Genomic DNA, 19,518 nt, shown 5'->3' on the forward strand with positions numbered 1-19,518 from the left:
GTGAATTGTTGTGAATTCATTATATTTACAAAACACCAGATTGTGGTTATTCTTCATTTAAGAAGCAACTAAGTAAATGAATTCTTAGGCTTTCTATCCCCTTGCTAATAGGTAAATATTCACCTATAAAATTAGGTCCATGAAGCAATTTATTCTTCCAGGATGGCATAAGGGTTATGTATATTCTAGATAAATCCTTAAAAGAGAGGGACAGGATAAAGATGTAAAGTTTTTTGTTTTTTTTTTTAAACCCTTACCTTTCATCTTGGAGTCAATACTGTGTATTGTAAATACTTTTGCAAGAAGCCATTTTGGACCAGGATAGTTGCCAGTTACTGAGTTGGAATATAGAATGCAGGGGCTTTAGGGTCTCAATCTGGAGATAGGGTGGGAGCTAGGTTAACTAATATCTCTTATGATTAGTTACCTAGGCTGCTCACTTCTCATCCAGTGCTTACAGCATCCAGCTTTAAATGTCGTCATCATCAACAATATACAAATCTGCTAAATGCCAACAAAAAGATCAACTCTTAAATCAAACCATCAAATAATCAGTGTGAGGCCTTAGGCCTGCCTGGCCAAGGCAGTCTGCCTGGCAGGCTTCAGGAAATCAGCTTCTCCTGAAAACTTCAGAGGATTTAATATAACTTCATTAGTTAGACAAGGTTTTAGGATTTATCCCTAATCCCTCTTTCCTCAATATTTCAACCTAACCTTTCCCTAACCTTGTTTACAATCATAAGTTAATAGAGAGAAACTGGTACTGACCTGTTCTGTACTGAAGATTCCAAGGGGAAGTTGTTAGTTAAAACTTCTCCTTTACATCATCAAAATTATCTAAAAACTTATTGATCTTCTGTTATCAGGATCATCAAATCGCAGTCAGAACTAACATCCTTAATAGTTAAAGTTTATTAATTTTGAATTCAACCAAATAACTAAGTTCATATAACACTGACAGTTGAGGAAAATCATCTACTTCCTCATTGGTCAGTTGTAAAAGGTGGAATCAATTGAGTGAAGTGTCCAGTCAATTGATTCATCACAAACCACATCTAGCTGCAGAATCACTGAAGCTTATTTAAAGCAAACTCATTTACCATCTAAAAAGGAGGTTTTGAAACAGCTTCATTTACCACCTTTTTACAATATTGGCTCCAAGGCAGAAAAGTGGTAAGGGCTACACAATGGGGGTTAAGTGACTTGCTCAGGGTCACGGAGTTAGGAAGGGTCTGAGGTCAGATTTGAACCCAAGACCTCCCATCTTTAGGTCTGGCTCTCAATCCACTGAGCCATCTAGCTTCCCCAATCTGCTCCACTTCTGACCAAGGCCAGTGCACCCCTCCTTATATGACCTAGTGTTCTCTGGCTCCAAAGGGTTCACCAATATTAATGCTAAACCTTGTGTAGACAACTGATTGGCATAGTCTATTACACATTAGAATCCTTGAGCTCAAGAGAGTCACCAGCCTCAGCCTCCCCAGTAGCTGAGATTACACCATGCCCAGGGTATTATCAACATCTTTCCAGGATGACATCAATCCTTTAATCACTGGGCTTTGGGTCCAGTCATTCAACCAGTTCCAAATTTAGCTAACTGTGCTGCCATCTAGCCTACATCCCTTCATCTTGTCTCCAGGGGTATGTCAAGAGATTTTGTTCAAAGTGTTGCAGAAATCCAGTTATAACCATGCCTGTCGTCATAATTAGCCTAATAACCCAGTTAAAAAAGGAAATAAGGTTACTCTAACAAGAGTTGTCCTTGGTAAACCTATGCTGGCTCTTAGTGATCACTGTTTCCTATTCTAAGTGTCAAAAATTTTGCCTTCAAGAATACATTTTCTACATTACATTATGAACATTTCTTAAGCTCTTGAGTGTATGTGAATCATGCAGGGAAAAACCAAGTAAAATGGATAAAGAATGCTTATTGTCTATTGTGCAGTAGGACAGGTAGTACTTTGTTAGTTCACAGTCGGAGAGTCATGAGCATTTATTAAGCACCTACCATATTCCAGGCACTGTGTTAAGTGCAGGGGCCATGAATAAAAGACAAGTCAGTCCTTTTGAGGAGTTTGAAATTTAATGGGAAAGATAACATGTAAATAACTATGTACAAACAAGTTATATATACTATTAATAGAAAATAATCAACAGAGAGGAAAGCCTTAGAATTAGAAGGGGTTGGGAAAAGTTTCCTTGTAGAAGATGGGATTTGAGCTGACTTGAAAGAAGCCAGGGAAAGCAAGAAACAGATGGAGGGCATTCCAGGAAAAGGGAACAGCCTTCTGGGAGTTGGGAGATGGACCTTCTCATTTGAGGAACAACAAGATCAGTGTCACTGGATCTGAGTACATAGGTGATATAAAGTGTAAGAAGAATAGAAATGTAGGACAACTAGGTGGCTCAATGGATAAAGAACCAGGCCTAGACATAGGAGGTCCTGGGTTCAAATCTGGTTTCAGATACTTCCTGGGGTGATGTAGTCAGATCCATGTTTATGGAAAATAACTTTGTTGACTAAATGGAAGATGAACTGGAATAGAGAGAGACTTGTGGCAGGCAGACCAACCTAGACTATTTCTTTAGAGTAGTATATTCAAGAGATGTTGCAGAGATAAAATCAACATACTTTGGCAAAAAATTGAAGAGTGGGAGATAATGAGGAGCTGAGAATTACTAGGCTGTGAGCCTGGAGGACTGGAAGGATGGTGGTGTCCTCAATAGTAATAGAGAAATTTGGAAGTGGGGGAGGGGACTTGGGGAAAAGTTCCATTTTGAATTCATTGAGTTTAATATGTCTATTGGACATCCAATTCAAGATGTCTGAAAGGCATTTGAAGATGTGAGACTGGAGATCAGCAGAGAGGTTAAAGTAGAATAAGTAGATCTGAGAATTACCAACATAGAGATGGTAAATTGAATCCATGGGAGCCAAAGGGATTGCTAAGTAAAAGAGTATAGCTGGAGAAGAGAAGATGTCAAATAGTTGAAGATGTGAGACTGGATGTCAGGAGAGAAGTTAGGGCTGAATAAGTAGATTTAAGAATAAATATGTTCCAGGGGTATATCCAATTCCAATATCCATGCAGATGGATAATAAGTTGGGCACAGAATTGGACAGGAGGAAGATAGTGGGTTCTAACACATTTGAGATACTATATGGTACTTTCAAGGATGCCCAGCTATACAATCAGCAATACAGTGATCTAAGACAACTCTGAGGGACCTATGACAAAGAATGCTGTCCACCTCCAGAGAAAGAACTGTTGGAATCAAATGCAGATGAAATCATGCGATTTTTCACTTGTTTGTTTGGGTTTATGTTTTGAGGTTTTGGTTTTATATGATTTTTTCTCTTATACAAAGGAACAATGTGGAAATATGTTTTACTTGATAATACATATATAATTCAGAAAAAAAACCAAAATTAAAAAAAAAATTAATGATACCCAGCTAAGCCTGGCACAAACCCCCCTGTCTTTTTAACATCATTATTCTTCTGGTGGTGCTGGATGGCTGTGAGTCAAGGGAGGTATGACTAGATACTAGTTCTCCTGAATAAGATATAGGGGTTTTTAGTGGATTGTCTGTATGTGTGTTTGTGCTATGACAAACCAAAAGCTGCATTAAGAAAGGAATACTGTCTAGAATGAGGGAGTTCCACAGGTGAAAAAACTGTGGCAAGAGAGATTGTAACTTACTCATAGTTTTTATATGCCTTTCATAAAATTTAATTCTATTGACTTTTATTACACACTTCTCTGTACTGAGTGATACAGGAAATAAACAGCTGAGATAAAATAAGTTTCTTACTTTGATGGAGATAATAGTCTATCAGGCAACTATTACACAACCACAGATAACTAAAATAGACATTGTTTCTTATATAGTTCTTGGAATGAGTCAATCTACCAGTACAGTGAGTGGGTCTAATCTTCTCTACCACTTTCTTCTCTCATTCTTTTTTCCTTTGTGGCTCATTTCTCCTCAATTTGCCTCTATGTTATCAAGTTGGAGTTTTCTAGAAAGAAAGTGGATTTTATATTAAATATACTTAGGGCCCTAGGGTAACTTTTGTTGGCAATTATTCCTGTTAACACTGTAGCTCATGAGCCCCCACCAAGTATATTTTCCATTAAATAATCAGACACTAATAATTAACATTAGCCAAAAGATTTTCTGAAAATACAAAACAAATGCATAATAATTACATAATACCATACTCATAAATCTGAATCACATTCTCACATCAATGCACATGATATGGAGAGTGTGAATACAGACTTTAAGGTAGTAAGACAAACAGCAAGGAATAAATATGGCCAGAACAACTCAAAATTCTAGAAATGTAGACTTTAGTATCCTCATTCTGTCTCAAGAACTATGCATAAATGTTCCTTGATGAGCATACCTTTTTTTTGAACAAGTGCTTCCACTACCAATACAAGCTGATTCATGCTATGCTGAGCTAACACTTTATTAGGCATGATATTTCAGTTTTACAGATTGCTTTGCTGGGCTACTTTTATGATGCATTGTTTCTAAGCTGTTCTTCCACTTATCTGGGCTTGCTACTTGACAGCAACTGTAGTATCCATCACTTCCAGCTACAGATGTAGATGATGCCTTTAGCTACAGTGTTATACTCCTTTAGGAAAAGATAACAATCTTTATTCTAAGATTGGCAAAAGTCTTTACAACTCTGCTTTCCTCCATTTCTTAGCAAAAACACATAGCAATACCTGGGAGTATCTTCTGTCTTTTCTTCTCTCTTCTTTTTAACAAGTCAGCAATTGAGAGCAAAGGATGTTCTGTACTCTTCAACACCAAGTGGCAATAGAAGCTGAGTATAAACTCTCCACTCCTTCTTCTTTTTTTCCTATCTTTACTTTTTCTTCTGCCTAATTTCAGCAGCAAGTGACAATAAAGAACAAAGTATATCCTTTACACTCCTTTTCAGCAGCTGGAGCAGTTGAGTGAGCGAAGTATATCCTCTCCAGCCTGATATGCAAATCAACAACTGCTGTCTGGATACCTTCAGCAACTCCTTCATAAGACTGAGGTGGACTTCTACCCCAGACAAGTGAACTGTCAACGACCACCCTCCTTTTACATAATAAGCACATCAGAATGGTAGTGTTATTCAAAACCTGAGGGGAGAAAGGACTTTATAGACTAGAATAGATAGGCCCTTACTATGAGCACTTGGGTAGATAGAAAACTGGAGAAAGGGGGACAGCTGGGTGGCTCAGTGGATTAAGAGCCAGGCCTAGAGACGGGAGGTCTTGGGTTCAAATTTGACCTCAGACACTTCCTAGCTGTGTGACCCTGGGCAAGTCACTGAACCCCCATTGCCTAGCCCTTACCATCTTCTGCCTTGGAACCAATATGTAGTATTGATTTTAAGATGGAAGGTAAAGGTTAAAAAAAAAAAAACAACTGGAGAAAGATAGCATCATTGACTTCATGGAATGCGTAGTATAGAAATGGCTCACATTTCTATAGTGCATGGAGGCTTTACAAAGCACTTATGTTATCCCTATTTTAAAGATGAAGAAATTTGATGTTCAGAGTATCCTTATTTTGCAAATGAGGAAACTGAGGCTCCTAGAGGTAAAGGTCACAAATCAAGTAATTATTGGACCCAGAATTAGAACTCAGATTTCCTAACTCCAAATTTAGTGCTCCTTTTCTTATAACCCAGCACCTTTAGTAGAGGGATATCATGCATAGATAGAAATAATAAAAAATAAGGCCACTTCCCAGCTGTGTGACCCTGGGCAAGTCACTTGACCCCCATTGCCCACCCTTACCAATCTTCCACCTATGGGACAATACACCTAAGTGCAAGGGTTTAAAAAAAAAAGCCAAAAAAAAAAAAAAGGATATCTCTAAAGGAGTGTGTGGCAAGGGTATCAGTGAAGTGTAAGAAAGTATGAGGTAAGATTCAAGGATGAAGGTGATAAAAGGAAATAGAGAAAGTTTCATGGAGGTGTGATATTTCAGCCTATCCTGGAAGGAAAGGGCAGACTGATGGGGAAGGGATGTGGAGAACATTCACAACATAGAAAATGATGTGAACGAAGGGATGGAAGCTGAAAGGTACAATTCTGGAGAGAAAATGACCACAGAATTTACGTAGGTAGCAAGCAGCAGAACCACAAGAGGGTCTTAAAACTCCAAATCTAATGTTCCTTCTACTGTGCCACTCATCTCAGTATCTTGTACCTCAACACTCTTCTTTCCAAAAAAGTATAGTAGGATTTCCCTTTGGGGCACTTGAGAAATCAAAAATACTATTCTTGGATCTAGGAATATAAGTAAGATTTTGAATAATGACCACTGAATTGCTATAAATGTTACTACAAGACTATTTGTATACAAGGAAGTCCAGTATAATGTAAAGAGTTGGGCCTGAGCATCAGAAGAGCTCTTCCAGGGGGCAGCTGGGTAGCTCAGTGGATTGAGAATCAGGCCTAGAGAATGGGAGGTCCTAGGTTCAAATCTGGCCTCAGGCACTTCCCAGCTGTGTGACCCTGGGCAAGTCACTTGACCCCCATTGCCTACCCTTACCACTCTTCTGCCTTGGAGCCAATACACAGCATTGACTCCAAGATAGAAGGTAAGGGTTTAAAAAAAAAAAAAAAAAAAGAAGAGCTCTTCCATTTATATTCTGTACAAAATTAGACAAATCATTTTATTCCTTAGTCTCTCAGTTTCTTCATCTATAAAATGGTGGTAATAATAATACCTGTCCTGCCTGTTCCCCCCCCCCCGTTATTATAATGATCAAATGAGAAAATAGATTCATAGTACTTTGTAAACTTTAAAGTGCTTTATAAACCTGAAGAATTAATAGTATTAATTTTTATAGAGTATAGAGGACAACTAGATGGCCCAGCGGATAGAGTGCTGGGCCTGGAGACAGGAAAACTCCTCTTCCTGAGTTCAAGTCTGGCCTCAGACATTTACTGGCTATGTGATGGTGAGCAAGTCACTTAATTGTCTCAATTTCCTCATCTGTAAAAAGATCAGAGAAGGAAATGGCAAAACAATCCAGTATCTCTTCCAAGAAAACCACAAATGGTGTCACAAAAAGTAGGATAAGACTGAAATGACTGATTAACAACAGAGTTCATAGAATCATAGGATTTAGATTTGGAATGAACCTCAGAAGCCATTTAGTTTAAACCTCTCCTTTTCAGATGGGAAATAGAGAACCCCGAGATTAAATGATTTGCTTAAGGTTACAGGGGATAAGCATCAGAAACAGGATTTGAATATAGTTCTTCTGACTCCAGAGGACATCCTTGTGGGTTGCAGTGCTCAGAAAAGGCTCTTAGGAGGAGGGTAAGATTTAGATAGTAAAGGTACAGATAGAGAAGGGAGTAGGAGGAGACAAACAACCACTGAACTTCTAATGAAAAAATTTCAAACATTGTGTGTGATTGGGGAGAAAGAAGTCAATAAGCATTTTTAGCCTTAAAGTTTAAGATGTCAGGAACTTTGCTAAGGGGTTGGGGGCATGAAGAAAGTCAAAAACAGTCCTTACCTCAAGAAGTTTGCTTTCTAATGGGGGAGACAATATATAAATAAGTAGGGCACACAAGCTACATACAGATAAAAAGGATGACAATCTCAGAGGAGTCAGCACCAGGGAGACTGGGAAAGGCCTCCTAGAGAAGGATAGTGTTTGAACTGGCCTGAGAAACTAAGAGGCAGAAATGAGGAGGGAGTGGAGAGGCAGAGAAACTCAAAAGATCCTATGCCCCCACAAGACCCTGGACTTCTTGAGCCTAGCTGTGCCAAGTCTAACACTTCCTTCCACCTAATTTTGTGCTGCTTTAGTTATTGCTTTCCCTTTCTGGTGGGACCCCAGAAATCCAGTCCGCAGAGAGTTTGGGGAAGTCCTGGAGAGGTGCAGGAGGAATTGGGAGATTGTGAGGGATAGAAGGAATCAGGGGACCTATAGGACACTGGAAGGCAAAGGGCCTCACCCTCCCTGCCTCTCAAGCACTCCTAGAAGGGAAGCTGGTACTTTCTGGTGGGTAAGGGCAAGTGTATGAGGTGGAAGGAGGAGTCGGTCTGAGATAGTAGATCCCAAGTACATTTTCCTTCTGTCCCAGTTCCCTAAGCTGCAGATCATTAAGGGTCAACAAGGTCTGAGTCTCCAGTGGGGTGCGGGGATGGGGTGGAAGACCTGAAGGGCCCTAGGCTTGGAGCATGCGCCCTGGATTAGTAGCCTGCAAACCTGCCCCCTCCCCCCTTTCCCGCATTGATCTTCTGAAGCCCCGCCCTTGGCCAAGGGTCCTGGCCTCGAGGCCCCGCCCCTCCCCGCTGTTCCTCTCCTCCCCCTGAGGCTGCGGCGCTCCGACTGAGCCCTTGCGGGCTGGTTCAGTGTGGGTGTGCGGGGTTGTGAGTGTGAGCCTCCTCTTTCTGAGCCGAGCCGCCACCGCAGCCCCCTCACCCCCCCAATCCCCCTCCCCAGCCGGGCCATGGACCCGTCCCGCGCCATCCAGCACGAAATCAGCTCCCTTAAAGGTGCGGGTCAGGGCTGAGGGGTTCGGGGAGTGGGGGGCGGGGTGGGGGGGGCGACAAGCCATATGGAGCGGGTAAGAAGGTTTAGGGGAAACCACGGAGGGCGGGGTTGGAGAGGAGATTAGGGTTAAGTTTTGGGGAGGCCGAGAGATACCATATGGAGGCATATTGGGGACTGGTGGTCTGGGGAGGGGGCAATAGGTCTGGGGAAGACTTGGGGGGGGGCTCATTGGGACTTGAAGGGCTAGTGGTTGGGGGCTAGCCGAGGACAGTGCCCGCTTTGTAAGAGTTCTGAGGGTGGTGACCTGGTCCGGAAGGAGGACTGTAGGTCGTGGACCCCACGTGGAGCCCTTACTTTGCTGGGGCGGCTCCGCTGAGCAGTGACCCCAGGTAATCTCCGGACTCCTCCCCCCTCTCCTCCGCTCCGCCCCTTTACCACAGGTGTGCCTGCAGGTAGTCCTTGGACCCGTTTTTGCGCATCTAGGGTCGCCGGGGGCAGATCTTTACTGCGGAAAAAGAAACTCTCACTTTTGCTGCAGGACGAATTCTTTGAGGTCCCAAGCCTCATTTCTGGGAGACAGGTAGTGACGGAGGCTGCAAAGACACTCAGGCTCCTCTCCCCTCACTTAATTAGGAGCCCTTTCCATTCTTACTCTCTGGTCAGGATCCTGTGTGAGAAAGAGTAGAATACATCCCCCTCCGTCCCCACTAGGGATATGAGCTAAGTAGACCTTACTGCAGAGTTGTGACTGTCCCCACCCAGGCAGAGAGGGGGAGGGGATGGCTGAGCCAAGTCTGGGTAGGAAACGAGATGGAGAGGAGGATGTGGGAGTGGTCCCCTGATGGATGGGCAAATGGACTGAGGAAGATTCCCCTTCCTTTTTTTTCCCCTCCCCTGAGGCTTTAGGCTGCGGATGAATTCCCACTCTTCAGGATCCCACACAAAACTCTGCTCAATATGTGGCGATTCTGAAAGAGAGGCTTAGAGAGAGCTCTGCCTGTCCCTTAGTCTCTCAGGGGCTCCCTGTAGCTTTGGTGGGGAGAGGTCTCTTTGCTTATCTGCAGCAGGGACTGGAGCCAGACTGGCAATCCAACCACCCGTGGCACACTACCTACTCCCCCCTTCTGGGCGTCTCTCTGCCCAGCCAGGAGACCCCAGTATATTCCAGCTCCTGATTGACCTCCCTTGAAGGAGGGTCCCTGAGGAAATGAGTGCCCGAGGCGCCGGTTAGGCTGGGGAATGGCCCCCTATGGGTGACTTTACACAGTGGCTTCTTGTCTTGCTGGGGATGGGGGGAGCTGCCCCATCAGCCGGAGTAGTCACCCTGGAGACCCGGTTGCCAGTCTCCTCTGCCCTCCCTGAGGGCTGGGCCAGCTTATTCATTTTGCTCTGGGTGGGTGGAAGGTGGGGGCTGGGATGAGGCCAGGTCTGGCCCAAGGCTGGAGGAATTTGTGCTGTTGCTGGTTCTTGGTCTCAGCTTCAATCTCCAGAGCTGAGTCAGCAGAGGTGGCTGCTGTCTGCAGTGACCTGGTTTAGGATGGGCGGTGGGGGGGGTGGGGGGGGAGGATGGAGAAGGTGGCCTTGGTACAAGGATCTCCGTCCTGCCTTATCATTCTTGTCTTCCTAATCTGCGCTTCCCTGCATCTTCGGCACAAGCCTTAGGGGTCTACAATTTGGAGGAAGGGGACGGGAAGGATGGGGGGGCTCCAAGGTGCTTCCACCCTCCTCTTTTCAGGCAGTGCTATTGCCGCCCTCTGCTGCCCACTCGTAGCACTGCATCATATCCCTGGTGTGCCCAGGACCTCCAGCTCTGGGTGGAGAAACTGAATGGAAGTGCTGAGAAGAATAATGCTCTCTGTCACTGACTCAATGGTAGGACCTTGAGTTAGGGAATAGTTTGGCTTAGATTGACTTTAGGGAATGGTAAAAGATGTTGGGAGACATCAAATGAAATAACATTTGTAAAGTAATTTGCCAGCCTTAGAATTCAACAAACATCAGCTGACCAGATATCATCATCATCATCCTCATCATCATGATGGGACTTGTAGGGGAGTTGATGAATGACTCCTAGAAGATGTTGGGGGGAACATGTGTGTGGCAAGGGACAGTGACAGAGGGGGGACTATGTCATAAAACATGGGGTCCATATTGAAGTACCACATAGAAGTGTTCCATTAGGGAAGACAGTGTGAAGTGACAGTGGAAGCCTAGGGAATGGTCTTGGGGAGTATATGCATATTTTAGATTGGGGAGACATTATCTAGTATGTTTTTGGACAAAGGATGGGTTCAGAAGGTATGAGTGTCAATGGGGGTACCCATGAGTGTGTCAGGAGAAATGGATTTTAGTTGTCCAAAGGAAAGGGGTAGTCTGTCCTGATCACAAGCCACATTTGAAATATTTTATCCAATTTTGGGGAGCACATTTATGAAGGTAAGCTGAGGTGTGTCCAGTGAAAGGTAATCAGAGTGATTAAAAGCCTGGAAATTGTCATATGAATATTAGGTGAAGGATCATTTGACCTGGAGAAAAGAGACTGGGGGTAGGAAATAGATTCACTGAATATTAGAACTGGAAGGGATCTGGACAAGTCCAACTCTCTCATTTTACAGATAATGAAAATTAACCCCAGAGATGCTATGATTTGCCTAAGGTCACATAGTTGCTTAGTGGTAGAGCTGAGACTAGAGCCCAGGGCTCCTGACTTCTAGGCTATTATTCTTTCTTCTGCACTGAATGGCATGATTTTTGTCTTCAAATATCTTGGGGACCCTCATTTGGAAGGGGGAGGTATGTAGTCCAATAGAAAGGGTGCTAGATTTTGAGCTAGAGGGTTGGGTTCAAATCTCAGCTCTGATATTCATGACTTATATGACCTTGAGCAAATCATTTCTCCCTAAATCTCACTTTCTTCATCTGTAAAATGATGAATTTGGGGTAGATGACTTCTGAGGATCCTTTTAGCTCTAAATCTGTGCTTCTATGATTAAATGTGTTCTGTCTGACTCCTGAAAGCAGAACCAGGAGTAGTGGGCCCAAAAGAGCCCACTTTTTCTCTTTCTTTTTCTTTCTTTGTTTGTTTGTTTGTTTGTTTCTTTCCTTTCCTTTCCTTTCCTTTCCTTTCCTTTCCTTTCCTTTGCTTTCCTTTCCTTTCCTTTCCTTTCCTTTCCTTTCCTTTCCTTTCCTTTCCTTTCCTTTTCTTTTCTTTTCTTTTCTGTTCTTTACATCAGTCCTTCCCTCCCATCCTCATACCCTAGAAAGTGTCATCTGGTAAACTATATAGATTATGTCTTTCATGTTGCCACTTCTCAGTTCATTCTCTGGAGATGTGAATATTCACAAGTTATTCTTCAAATATTAAATCTATAGTTGTATATAATGTTCTCTTGGTTCTACTCATTTCATTCTGCATTTTCTTATGTAGTTCTTTCCAACCTGTAAAAAAATTAATCTGCTTATCATTTCTTATGGCATATGGAAGGCCCATTTCAAGCAATAAAAGGAGTTTTTAAAGTAGAGTTGTCCAAAAATGGAATGGTGATAGTGATCTCCCCATTCCTGGGAATAAGCAAAAGTATATATTGCAGTCAGACCTATTTTATTTCGTTTATTTATTTATGTAGGGTATTTTTCCATGGTTACAGGTTTTGTATTCTTTTCCTCCTCTTTTCCCTACCCCCTCCCACAGCCAACATGCCTTTCAACTGGCTTTTATATGTATCAATGATTAAGACCTGTTTCCATATTATTAATATTTGCAATAGAGTGATCATTTTAGAGTCTACATCCCCAATCATATCCCCATTGATCCATGTGATCAATCATATGTTTTTCTCTGGATGTGAATTGTGTTCTTTCTCATAAGTCCCTCAGAAATGTCTTGGATCATTGCATGCTGCTAGTAGAGAAGTCCATTACATTTGATTGTGCCACAGTGTATCTGTCTTTGTAGACAGTGTTCTCTTGGTTCTGCTCCTTTCACTCTGCATCAATTCCTGGAGGTCATTCCAGTTCACATGGAATTCCTCCAGTTCATTATTCCTTTCAGCGTAATAATATTCCATCACCAACAGATACCACAATTTATTCAGCCATTCCCCAATCGAAGAGTAAACCCATATTTTCCAAATTTTTGCCTCCATAAAGAGCGCAGCTATAAATATTTTTGTATAAGTCTTTTCCCCTATGATCTCTTTGGGGTACAGACCCAGCAGTGATATGGCTGGGCCAAAGGGCAGGTAGTCATTTTAAGCCCTTTGGGCATAATTCCAAATTGTCTTCCATAATGGTTGGATCAATTCACAACTCCACCAGCAGTGCATTAGTGTCCCAATTTTGTCACATCCTCTCCAACATTTATTACTTAGACTTATTTTAGAGAGACCCCTTGAATTGAGTAGGTAGGCTAGACCAGGTAGTTTCTAAAGTTCTCTCATTTTAACTCTGCTATGTTATGTTCCATTATCTTTTCTGAGTGCCTATATTCCTATGTGTCAAATGTTGAGTAATGAATGGAATTTGTAGGAGAGGGGTAGATTTAGGTTTGATATAAGGAAAAACTTTGATTAACAGAGCCATCTAAATGTCAAATGGACTGCCTCTGAAGGTAATCGGGGTTTCCGCTTTACAAAAAGACTTCAAGAATAAAACTAGACAGATGGATAGAGGGATGGATGGATTTCACTAATGATTTCTCAAAAGCCAGATGATATCTTATCAGGTGTATTGTGGAAGATGTTATGGTTCAGGGATGAGTTGAACTCAGTGATTTTCATGCCAACTCTGATACATCTGTTAAACAAGCACAGTAATTTCTTTCTTCCCTCCCACTCAGTCCTGGCTAGTTGGTCCATTTGGACAGCTGCTGTGGAGCTCTGGAAAACCAAGTAAGTGTGCTTTCAGAATATAAGGGTAGCACTGGGAGCTGACCAACCCTACTCCAGGCCAGTTTGGTTACCTTTGTTGGGTATGGGAGAAAAAGGGGTGAAGCAGTGTAGGGCGATTTCTTCCTAGGAGTCAAGAGACAAACTTTTGGATTGGTCAGAATGGGAATTTATCCTTTTACTTTTTTTTTAAACCCTTACCTTTTGTCTTAGAATCAATACTCTGTATTGGTTCTAAGGCAGAAGAATAGTAAGGGCTTGGCCATGGGGATTAAGTGACTTGCCCAGGGTCATACAGCCAGGAAGTGTCTGAGGCCAGATTTGAACCCAGGACCTCCCATCTCTAGACCTGGCTCTCAATCCACTGAGCCAGCTAGCAGCTCCCTTCACTTTACTTTTAATAAATATAAAATCAATAGCTGGATATGAGCCGCTCCCCCCAAAAGCAAACGTGATCTTAGACTTCCCAGAGAGAAGAAATGTCCAGACCTAAATATAAGTTTTGTTGTCCTCCGTCCTGCACAGACTACATATGGAGTATGATGTTCAGGTCTAGATGCCACAGTTTAGGAAAACTGTTGAAAAGCTGAAGAGCATGATGTGTGTATGTGGGGGGTGGTGAGGAGGATGGTAAAAGACTTTGGGCTTATGCCATATAAAGTTTGATGGAAGGAACTGAGAGTCTCTCATTTGGATAAGAGAAGGCTTAGGAGTTGACTAATAAGCTGTCTTCAAGTATTTAAGGGGTTGCCTGATGGTGTTTCCCCTAGGTAGAATGTAAACATTTGAGGACAAAGACTAGGTTTTTTTGTCTTGGTATCCTCAGCCAATGCCTTACATACAGTGGGTGAATTATTTTTTAATTGAATAAAATCAAATCGAAGAGAGATTGGATTTAAAGTTTTATTAGACATATTTTCTCATTTGAGCCCCCAACAACACCATGAAATAGGTGCCAGGGCATGCATTAATTCCATTTTGTTCATGAGAAAACTCAGGCTTAGGGAGGTTGTTGAGGGACCTGTCCATGGTTACATGGCTTGTAGGTGTCAGAGGCAGAAGTGAGCTAAGAAACCTGGTCTTCCTTCCTTAACTTAACCCTCAGCAACAAAAGGGTAAATTTAGCCTCTTGCCTCTGTTGAAACCCACAGACCTTGAACTCTGCATCTGGAATGGGGAAGGGAGGATTCTGGGGGAACTCGATAGCTGTCTTTAAGTATTTGAAGCTCTGTCACATGGGAAGGGATTAGGTGTGTTCTATTTGGCCCCAGAGGGCAGAATTAGCAACACTGGGTGGGGAGTCTCAGAGAGACAAATTTAGGATTGATGTAAAGAAAAACTTCCTCACTATTAGAGCTGTCCAAAAGTGGAATGAATGGCTCAGCAGAGCATGCAAGACCACTTGTTGGATATGTTATAATGGGGATTCCCTTAATGGGTGTGGGTTGGAACAGTCCTTTCCCAGCTCTATCATTCTGTGGTTTCCTGCTTCTTCTTGGACCCAGAGAACTGGAAGAGAAGAAAGAGGTACTAGTTTTAGAGAGCTTTGGCTCAGTGTCCCATTTAGTTAGAAAACTTGTCTAAGGATTAGAGCCTCCTCGAATGTGAGAGTTCCTTCTAAAAGTCATGTAAGGAAGCAAAGGCTGGATGATCCACATTCATCTAGTTGGACTATATGGTCTCTGAGTTGATGTCCTTCCCAACACTGGCATTCTGTGAATATCTGGTTGGGGATAGGGTAGGGACTCCAGAGAGCCAGGATTCTTAACCCCAGTTCCATGGGGACCGGGAAGATTTCCGGGTTGGGCTGTGAACCTGAAATGGTTACTATTTTGATAACCTCATTTCACTCTAATTGATTTCCTTTGTAATCCTATGTATTTTATTTTCTGCATTTAAAAGCTCTATTCTGAGAGGAGGGGGTCCACAGTCTTTGCTAGACTGCCAAAGGGGTCCATGACACCCCAGGGAAAGAGGGAAAGAGTAGGCCCTGGGGCTGGAGAGGGTTTTTTCAAACATTTATTAATATTTGTTTTTAACATGGTTACATGATTCATGCTCCTACTTTCCCCTTCACCCCCGCACCCCCCCCCCAGAGGGTTTTAAGGGGAACCGGGGAGGTAGAGTTCTCCCTGACACTTAGGGTATGTCACTATCTGGTTGACCGGTCCTTCCGGAGTCTGGCTCTTTCTTTCTCTCCTGGAAGCTGGTCTTTTCTGTACCCCCTGCTCTGCTCTATCTCCCTGACTAGGCATTGAGGGACGGATGCCAACAGTCAATATGGTTCCGAACGTGTTCCCCCTGACTGTGCCTCCCCCCCGTACCCTGCGGTGCCAGGGCCTCTCTTTCCCTCTTTCCCTCCCTCTCTCCTACCCCTCTGTGGTCTGTGGGAACTGGCCAGACTCAGCTCTGACTTCAAAGTTTCCACGTCAGGGGTGGGGAGGGGGGATTGCTCTGTTTGCCTGTGTGCTCCCTGCTGCCATGGTGACCGCCTCGTTAAACCCGCCCCCCACGCCTACTGCTTACTCCTCCCTCCCATTCCGGATCTGCCCCCTCCCCCTTTCTTGGAGCTGCCCTATTTATTACTGGGCTTCAGGGTTCTAAGTGTATGAATGAATGAGAGGGTGTTTGACAGGGGCTGAGGCTGCTTGCCTCAGTCACGTCTCCGGTTCATTGCCCCCTCCCACACTGTTCCCTACCTGCCCTAGGAGTGTCTCCCAGTCCTCTTTGCTTCCTCTTTGCCCCACTCATCCCTCCACTTCCCAGACCTGTCTTCTCCTGCCCTGTCTCCCACATCCTCCCTTCATACTTGTCTCCTCGTGCCCGATTATCCATCTCTCCCTCCTCCCCTCCTGGCCACATACACCTGTTATCTGCTTTCTTGATTCCATTCCTCTACCTCCCCTGATCCTCTTTTCAGCTCCCTTCACCCCTGCCCCTCTCTGCCCACTCCACTGTACCCCTGCCCACCTTCCCCCACCCCCCCAGGCTTTAGCCTCTCCATCCAGTGAGGACTGGCTTTGGGTGGGGTGAGGATTGGGAGGAACCTGAGGCAAGGGTCCCAGGAGGTAGTGTGTGCCTGACATCTCCCACCCTATCCAGGCTTCTCCCATCTAGGGCCTGTTCTTCTCTCCCTTCCCTCCTTCCCTCCCCCTGGAATGTATAGCACCGTGGGCGGGGCAGAGCCTCAGGGTGACTTTGATTTCCTCATGGCAGCTGGCAAGGCAGATTCTTCTTCTGGGCCTGGCTGCCCAGTTCTGCTTGCTGGGGGTCAGACTCTGATGGCCCTGCCCAGCCTCCTGAGGCGCCCTGCTAATCCTGGATCCAGGATCCAGGTGGAAACTTGGCACCTTGGGGAACAAAGTGTTCAGTGCTGTTCCTAACATGGCCCGGGACAGAAAAGGTTAAGGGGCAGAGGGCTGGACCTGAGCCAGGAATCTGGGTGTAGGGGCATCTGTGCCCTCTCTCGAGGCCCCAACAAAAGCAAAGAGGAGGGGGCTCAGACCCTGGTGCTAACCACCCTGAGCTCTTCTGCCTGGCCCTCGGGTACTAGGAAGAGCACTGCCTTTCCCAGAGGATTTGGTGATGGAGGTGGGAGCCAGGGATTCCCCTCTCCTGCCTTTTGGCACTAATGCTACTTTCCCTTTCAGCTCCATCATGTCCCCTCCCCAGAATAGGCATGGCCTCCTCCCAGGCTCTTCTGTCTCGTTCTTCTGGGACCCTTTGAGCCTCACACCTTCAGCTCATTCAGCCCCAACCCAATAGCCACTGACTGTCCCCCTTGGGGACCCTCCACTCCAGGCTTCCCTGCCCCATCTTCTGTGTCAGTGACTTCCATCTGGCCCCTGCCTACTCCAGGCTCCCACTTAAGATTGTGGAAGGAAGCATTTCAAAAATGAAGTTGTTTCTGATAGAGAAGGGGGACATGTTGGGGGAGCCAAACCCCCTCATCCCCTCCTTCTTTCTCTGCCCCCAAAGCACCCTCCCCACCCTAGAGGCGGCTGTCCGGGCGGGAGGGGCAGCCGTCCCATTGGCTGCTGAGTCAGAGGGGGCTGGGACTGAGCCGCCTGGCAGGCGGCGGCGAGGGGGTGGGGCCCAGGGCCCAGGCTTGGCCAGGGAGCTCCACGGGGCTCATTGCGGGGCATGTGCTGAGAGCCGTCCCTCCGGCCGTCTCAGCGAGGAGTCCTTCCCCGGGCTGCCCATTCCTGTGCCCCGCCTGCCTGCCGGCCAGCCGCCTGCCTGCCCCGGGGAGAGGAAGCTGCCTCCCAGCTCGCCGCTGCCTCCCGCTTGTCCCCGGGCTCCACCCGCAGCCCCGGCAGATCACCGATTCCCCATTTCCCCATTTTCCCCAGCCTCACCATGGTGGCTGGCATGCTCATGCCCTTGGACCAGCTCCGGGCCATTTATGAGCTGCTCTTCAGGGAAGGCGTGATGGTGGCCAAGAAGGACCTGAGGCCCCAGAGCCTGCACCCTGAGGTGCCCGGTGGGGTCACCAACCTGCAGGTCATTCGGGCCATGGGCTCCCTGAGGGCCCGAGGCCTGGTCAGGGAGACTTTTGCCTGGCGACACTTTTATTGGTACCTCACCAATGAGGGCATTGCCCACCTGCGCCAGTACCTGCACCTTCCCCCCGAGATCGTGCCCGCATCCCTGCAGCGTGTACGCCGGCCTGTGGCCATGGTGGCTCCTGCCCGCCGGGCGCCCACTCGGGTGCAGACGGTGCAGGGACCCCTGAGCTGCCCTCCCAAGCGGCCTGACAGTGCCCGGGAAGAGCGGCAGGCCTATCGACGGAAGGAGGATGAGGAGGTGCCTGAGCCACCGGTGGTACCTGCTTCCCGGGGGGCCCTGGCACGGACCGCCCCGGAGCCCACCCCTGCCCCAGGTCAGCAGTCCCCTGGCTGGGAGGGATTTGGGGATGGTGCAGCTGGGACCCTGAGGAGCTGGGGGGAACCCCATTGGGAGCCTTGGGGATCTCTCGCTTTTCTTGGGTGGGGGGGACCTCAAAGAGACCAGCAGGTGTCACCCTCTCTCTCCTGGCCGGGTCCTGACGCATCGCCTGGGGCTCCCTGTTGGCATGAGGTGGGACCTGGGCAGGTCTGGCAGTATCCTGCCCTCTCCTCCTCTTCCTCATTAATGGGCTGAGCTTAGAGCAGGATACAAGGGGCCTGCTTCCGTGCCTGAGCATTGGGGGTGCCGGAGGCCAGCATGCTTCTTAGGGCCCTGGACAGGCATGGACAGCTGCTATCAGTTGGCTCCGCCCCTGCTCCAGGACTAATCTCAGCCTAGGCCTCTGCTCCTCCCCAGCCTCACTCCCAGGAGACCAGGCTCAGGAGGGTGCTAGAAGGGAGAAACTTAGGATCCCTTCTTTTCCACCTCAACATAGATCGAGGGCTGGGAGGCCCCCCAAGGGCCTGCCTAAGGGCTCACAGAGGAAGAGGGGTCCCAGGAAAGATAGCTGGACTTGGAATTGGGGGATACTGTTTTGTGTCCTGGCCCTTAAACTTACTAGCTTGTGTCATTGTGGGTCATTTACTTTGTCTTGTGAGGCCTCAGTTCCTCAGCTATAAAATGGGGATAATAATACTTATATTACTTACCTCAAAGAGTTATCCCCAGGAAAATGCTTTGTAAATTCTCTTCTTTTTTCCCCATTATTTTCTTTGCCATTTCCCCATCCCCTCTTTGCTCCCCTTCTCCCCTTGCCTGCTCTCCTGCCCCAGCTCTCTTCTTTCTTCCCTTGCAGTGTCAAATGTAATAGAGTAGAAAGAATGCTGGATTTGGTGTTAGAAAATCCAGTCAAATTCCCAGCTCTGTGGCTCACTTAGGTGTAGTAAGCCTTGACCTTGGGAAACTCTTACCCTCTCTTGGCCTCAGTTTCCCCTCCACTATAAAATGAGTTTGGGCTTGACAACCTCTAGTTTTCTTTTTAACTCTTGCAACTCTGATCCTGTGACTCCTCTGCCCACCCCCAGCTCCCTTTTCTCTCCATTTCCCCCTCCACCCCCTTTCTCTGACCATCTCTCATGGTCCCTCCTCTCCTTTCTGCTCTGACTTGGCCATGGGCAGGCTGTCTTGAGCTAGTCTTCTTCC

The 19,518-nt window shown here is 46.0% G+C and overlaps 1 protein-coding gene across 1 annotated transcript in view; it reads left to right on the plus strand.

Moving 5' to 3' along the window:
• Positions 1-17,787: 17,787 nt before the first annotated feature.
• Positions 17,788-19,518, plus strand: part of PLEC (plectin) — an 86,396-nt gene continuing 84,665 nt past the window's right edge. Inside the window, exon 1 of the mRNA XM_044669642.1 lies at positions 17,788-18,310. Coding sequence (XP_044525577.1) covers positions 17,788-18,310 — 523 coding nt within the window. The remainder of the gene's footprint in view (positions 18,311-19,518) is intronic.

This window comes from Gracilinanus agilis, chromosome 1, assembly GCF_016433145.1.
Source record: "Gracilinanus agilis isolate LMUSP501 chromosome 1, AgileGrace, whole genome shotgun sequence".
Lineage (NCBI taxonomy): Eukaryota > Metazoa > Chordata > Mammalia > Didelphimorphia > Didelphidae > Gracilinanus > Gracilinanus agilis.